Source organism: Otolemur garnettii, unplaced genomic scaffold, assembly GCF_000181295.1.
Source record: "Otolemur garnettii isolate 467f Iridium unplaced genomic scaffold, OtoGar3 scaffold00056, whole genome shotgun sequence".
NCBI classification, from domain to species: domain Eukaryota; kingdom Metazoa; phylum Chordata; class Mammalia; order Primates; family Galagidae; genus Otolemur; species Otolemur garnettii.
In genome coordinates this window covers 6,619,395-6,625,394 of record NW_003852451.1, presented here as the reverse complement: position 1 = coordinate 6,625,394, position 6,000 = coordinate 6,619,395, and the positions used below count along the sequence as shown (strand labels likewise).

Here is a 6,000-nt window from a genome sequence, read left to right as displayed (position 1 = left end):
ATTTCACCAGTGCAGTTTATAAAGCTAGAACTCTTGAGGCTAAACGAATATTGCTGATTGTTGCCTGGGGTTTATTGTGAACAGGTGGTATCTGAAAACTTAAATAAGGACATGGCTCTTAAAGCCAGGGATATGGTATTGAGAATCTATTGTAGAATCTTACAAAGAACCACTTTTACAAGAATCCCCAAACTATTTCCCCCCTGGCCAGTGGTTTCATCCCAGTGTTTACTGAAGGTAAAATGTAGGAAATTAAACCTGAGACATTCTCTGCACATTCTGATCCGGCCTGATTGGAAGGCAGGAGAAGGAGAGCGCAGAGGAGACGCGTGGCTCCCACAGTCTGGGTCTCCTGTTGGTGTGATCCTGGGGCCTGAACGGGCTCCTGGCTGGTGTCACAGTCGGCTCTGCTGGCTTTTTAGGGACACAGTGTAAAGGACCCAGGAGCTTCTTCTATGATTTTGCTTTTGTGATTTTGGAAAGAAAATTTGAGGAGTGTGAGTGTATGTATATAAGTGTGTGAGTACCATGTGTGTAAGTGTGTGTGTGAGTGTGTGTACTGTGTGTAAGTGTATGTGAGTGAGTGTGCACCGTGTGTGAGTGTATTGAGTGCGACTGTGTGTATAAGTGTGTGCGCGCACCGTGTGTGTGTACAAGTGTGTGAGTGTGTGCACCGTGTGTAAGTGTGAGTGTGAGTGTGTGCGTGCCGTGTGTGTATAAGTGTGGGTGTGTGCACTGTGTGTGTGTGCGTGCACCATGTGTGGGTGTGTGTATAAGTGTGTGAATGTGTGTACCACGTGTGTGTATAAGTGTGTGGGTGTGTGCACTGTGTGTATATAAGTGTATGGGTGTGTGCACCATGTGTGTGAGTGTGTGCACTGTGTGTGAGTGTGTGCACCGTGTGTGGATGTGTGCACTGTGTGTGTGAGTGTGTGCACTGTGTGTGTATCTGGAAGAAGTAGCAGCATGTGCAGCAGGACGCTGTGCGTGTTTCTGGGGGACGGCGCGGGCACGCTCAGCTACACGTCGAACCAGTGGTCCCCCATACAGACGCGGTTCCACTCGCAGCCACAGTTCCAGCACCACTCGAGCCGGCACTGGGGCTGCGGACACTTCATGTGCATGCATCCTCCTGCGGGGACAAAGGACACAGGTGCGGTGGGTTTGCAGCATCTGAAACCACGGATTCCCACACCAACACTATTCTAGAGGTGACTTTGTAAGTGAATAATAACAAGCAACACAAAAGACTCGGCCCTGAGGAAGGAGAATCAGGAAGCAATCAGGAAGCAATCAGGGAGCTCTATGGTTCGGATGTTGGTTGAGAAAATGAATGAAATTGGAGCACACCATCCTCATCCAGAATACATTTTATTTACTTATTTACTTATTTAAGAGACAAGTTGTCCAGACTAGACTGCAGTGGCCTGATCATAGCTCACCACAGATTCAAACTCCTGGGCTCCAGTGGTCCTCCTGCCTCAGCCTCCTGAGTAGCTAGGATTGCAGGTGGGTACCACCAGGCCCAGTTTATTTGTAATCTGAGTTTACGCTCCTAAATGGGATTTAGAGACAAATGCTTCATGTTTCACAGATAGGGGTCAATTCCTCATTTTTATATGTGAAATATTTTAAATATGTTAAATTTCATATTTTAAATATATTAAAAATACAAGGTAATGACATAACCAAAATTTTAAATGTAATTTCAATGTATTATAATTGTTTTCTACTATTTCTGTAATGCTATTTGGCTTAGTGAGACTCACATAACAGGAATTGGGACAGCCTGGTACTTTTAAATAGGGAACATGTCCCTTAATTCTATCCAAAATTTTATGTAAGACAAGAAGTACAGAAAGGAATTAACCAGTAATGCGAGGTGCTGTAAATATGCTATCACATTTACTCTTCAAAGGCACTTCAACATCAGAGTACTGTTCTGCTGCAGAATTCCCTCAAGGTGAGCACTTTTAAATTATTTATTTAATTAATTGATTAATTTATTTATTTTTGCAGTTTTTGGCCGGGACTGGATTTAAACCCGCCACCTCTGGCATATGGAGCTGGTGCCCTACTCCTTTGAGCCACAGGCACTGCTCTATTTATTTATTTTTTTTAAGAGACAGAGTCTTACTTTGTTGCCCTCCGTAGTGTGCCATGGTGTCACAGCTCACAGCAACCTCCAGCTCTTGGGCTTAGGCGATTCTCTTGCGTCAGCCTCCCAAGTAGCTGGGACTACAGGCACGGCCACAATGCCTGGCTATTTTTTGTTGCGGTTTGGTTGGGGCTGGGCTTGAACCCACCACCCTCAGTATATGGGGCCGGTGCCCTACTCACTGAGCCACAGGCGCCGCCCTAAGGTGAAGCACTTTTAAAGGGTGAAAGCCGAGATGTAACCAGAATATGCGATTCCCACGTTCTTCCTCTCCCATCAGGCTCTCTTCAGCATAGGGGGAGAAATCTCTTCTTTGGGGGCTTTAGAATTATTCGGGGGCTCAGGCACCAGCTGTGCCTGGAAGTGGAGTGATCGTAAAGTTGTGCAGAGAGAACGGTTTCTGAGCAACCCCCAGATAATCCTGGCACAAGCAGTTTCTTTGCCTGAGTCCCGCACAGCAGCGAAGGTGCTCCATTATTTAGTTTTGCCATTTATCTTGGGAAGTCATTTTTTCTTCCCAAATTTTCCAAGTAATTGCCTCAGCACTGTCTCACTTTTATTATTAGAAACCTGGCTGGAGAACTTCCACTAATTTAAAACCTGTATGCCTGTGTGGTGGCAGGCATGTGTTGTGGGGTAGCTGACTTATATGTAAAATTCCCTCCCCATTCTTTACTTCCTTTTAGTTTGTTTTAAAGATCATAGAAATTTACAGCTGTGTGGAAAATAAGGAGAACACTCAGGACACTTTTATCTTAATACTTTCCAGTTAGGCTTATGTTATTTTCACTACGTACTTAATGTCTGTAGACTTAAGATATAAATAATATGACACAATCTTGCAATGCTGTCAAATCACTTAAGTTTCTCCAAAACATCATACAGAAGTATTGAGCAATGTTACCCCTAACCCCAAACCCCTTCAGAGTAAACTGGTGAACACAAGCCTTTCCCTGAGCTCTGTGAGCAGCTCAGGCACATGTGCTGAATCCAGAGAAGAGGTTGTGAGACCTCGACTTGAAACCAGGCGGCCGGCAGTGCAGAAGGACAGAAGGGACCTGCGCTTTAAGATGCCCCCGGCCTTCTGTGCTGAGGACGGGTCACAAAGGTGCAGGAGACAAGTGAGCAGCCCCCACGGGTGGCTGAGTGAGTGAGCAGGACTTGGACAGAGAGGTGGGGATCGTGCTGGGCCAGATCAGGGCAGAGGGGTGACGGCGGGGGTGGGGGGTGATTGTGCAAGGTGAGGCGAGGACAGGCTGGAGGGGCAGCTGGGCTCTGGTGTGGGGCTTTCCCAGGGTGGGCTGCCCTCGCTTCCTCAGGGACAGCTAACGTCCACTTTGATAAACTGAGCTGCCTGTAAACAGTAACCAGAGACATTAAGTAGGCAGCTGGGTCTTGGGGCGGGACACCCAGGATAAGAGGAGGGGAGGGATGCAATTTTGGAGCTGTCAGTGTACAGACAGCATTTAAAGCCACAAGAAGGGACAGTGCATTAACGTGTCACTTGGGAGAAGTATCTCAAGTGTGGGCAGTAAACACCCAGCCAGACGGAGCCACCAAACAGAGAAGCAGAAAGCAGTGTCCAGGTATGCTGGCCACGTCTCGCCTTCCAACTAGCAAAAACAAAGCCTGGCTATGGTGAGGCCTGCAGAGGTGCTGGCCCCTGCACACCTCCGGGTACAGCTTCCCACCTTCCCGCCTTGACACCTGCTGGCTGGGTGTCTGAGGAGTTCCCTTGCTCTCTCTGTGGCCCTCGGCAGAGACTTGGAGACAGAGACCTGCCTGATTTTTATTGATTCTCTGTCTCTGGTGATACATCATGCATGTTTATTATAGAAAAGCATAAGAAGACAATAAAGTCATCCTTGATCTTACTATACCTAGAGCTACCCACGGTGACCTGGCAACACATTGCCAGTCTTATTCTTTGCACGCTTATTTTTTTCTCCACATGTACGTATTTATACTTCAATAACTGACCCCATGTGCTGTGTGTTTTAGAATTCTGCTTTTCCTAGTCAGGAGGGACCGCAGGCCACCTGTGCCATCAAGCCCTCCAGGCAATGCTCACTCGTCTAACACAGGGACTCCTATGATCCTCACACCGACCTGGGAGGAAGCCCTCCTGGAAACCTCGTTCACAAACGGGAGACTGGTGCTCAGAGGCCACACAGGATGTGGCAGAGCCCAGATTCAAACTCGGGCCGAGGGAATCCAGAGTCTTGGGCTCATCACAGCATAAACTAATCTTTCTCTTTTTGCAGCCATTGCAGTTAGTTGACTTGATGTTTTCCTTTAAATGAATCATGTTGTAATTAGCACCTTCTTCCTAAAATGTGTGTGGGGGGGTGTAAGCATATTGTGCCTTTCAGGTTATTTATTTAGGGTAGGTTTACAGAAGCAGAATTATTGGGTGAAATAATATAACCACCTAAAAGTCTTTATATATATCGCCAAAGTTGTTTCAAGAGAAGTTATGCTAACTCACAATGTCCTCATCAACTTCGAGGATTATTATTAAAAACAAAAGAAACAAAAAATTAAAAACCTTTGACAATAGAAACCAGTCTCTTCCTATCTGTGCTCTTTCCGTCCCACTCCCGTAAGGGCTGCTTCTCGCTCGCCAGTCGCGCCCACGTTCCCAGCAGTGGGGGCTGAGACCAGAAAGGCCTTTTCCTTTGACCCCACTGATGCCCTCTGGTCTTCCCAGGTGCACATGGGCACCGCACCTTCTAGGAGCCCTAGAGCAGGCACAGGAGTGACTGACTCAATGGTACATTTTTTTCTTTCCCAGGTGACCACTGATTTGGAGCTGGGGACATGGACAGAACTAAGCCTGCGTCTACTGCCCTGGGGAGTGATGGACGCCTTTGTTTATATTAGTGACCACTCTCAAAAGGACACATGAGCAAGGAGACTAGCATACTGGTCATGGCCTGGCTGGGCTTCGCTGCACTGTGGCCCCTCTCCTCGGACCCCAGCCAGGGAGTGGTGGGTGCTCAGGGAGGGGAAGCCTAGTGGCTGCGCCCGGCACTCCTACCCCCTGCGGAGTGACTGCTGGCTTCCATCACATGCGCACAATATTCTACACACAGAGAGGGCTTCCCCAGCACTGGCTGTTTGGACTTTACGTGGATGGCATGTCCAGGATGGACAGCAGCAGTTCCCCATGGGTCACCATGAGGAATCAGAGTGGCCACAGGACTACTCTGAATGTAGATATGCAGGTGGGAGCTTGACTCTATTATAGAGCTGGGATGGCACGGTCACCTGCTGGTCAACTGTCAGGGCTGGGGGAAGGTCATGGGGAGGAGGGAACGACACAGCAGCCACCACACAGCCACTTTCCTCAGCCACCTCCACTACCTTGACCCAAGTTCATTTATACTTATTCTCTTCCCAGCCACGTAACTGACATCTGCCTAACATGAAGCCACGGCGCTCACTCCCTATTTTCCTGTAACATGAAAGATAACAATAATGGCTATCGTATATCAAGGGCTTCCTCTGCATACCAGGCACTTCCCAGAGGCTGCCTCACTTCATCTCAGAGTCCCTGACTGCTACGGCTGCACAACTAACACACTCCCGAAAGAGACATCCTCGTTTTCTGCTCATCCTGGACTCACCATTTTTCTCAACAGGAACGTGGCACCGAGGGCAGGGCTTCGTGGTCTGCTTGATGGTTTCCTTGGAGGCCTCCTCCCAGCGGGCTTGCTCCGCTGCTCTTTCATCAACTCTATAGGCCTGGTGAGTAAGGACAGGCGTGTTCAAACTCAAGCCTTTATGACTGGGCTGGATGCTTAGTTTCCTTGGGACATGGGTACAGGAAATTCTTAGAC

General features: G+C 48.2%; 1 protein-coding gene across 1 annotated transcript in view; it reads right to left on the bottom strand.

Annotated features, from left to right (window-relative positions):
- Positions 1–979: 979 nt before the first annotated feature.
- Positions 980–6,000, bottom strand: part of PRKN (parkin RBR E3 ubiquitin protein ligase) — a 1,208,049-nt gene continuing 1,203,028 nt past the window's right edge. The window contains exons 11-12 of the mRNA XM_023514609.1: positions 5,788–5,905; positions 980–1,132 (exon numbers count right to left, since the gene is read on the bottom strand). Of these exons, the coding sequence (XP_023370377.1) occupies positions 1,020–1,132; positions 5,788–5,905 (231 nt within the window). The 3' untranslated portion in view covers positions 980–1,019. The remainder of the gene's footprint in view (positions 1,133–5,787; positions 5,906–6,000) is intronic.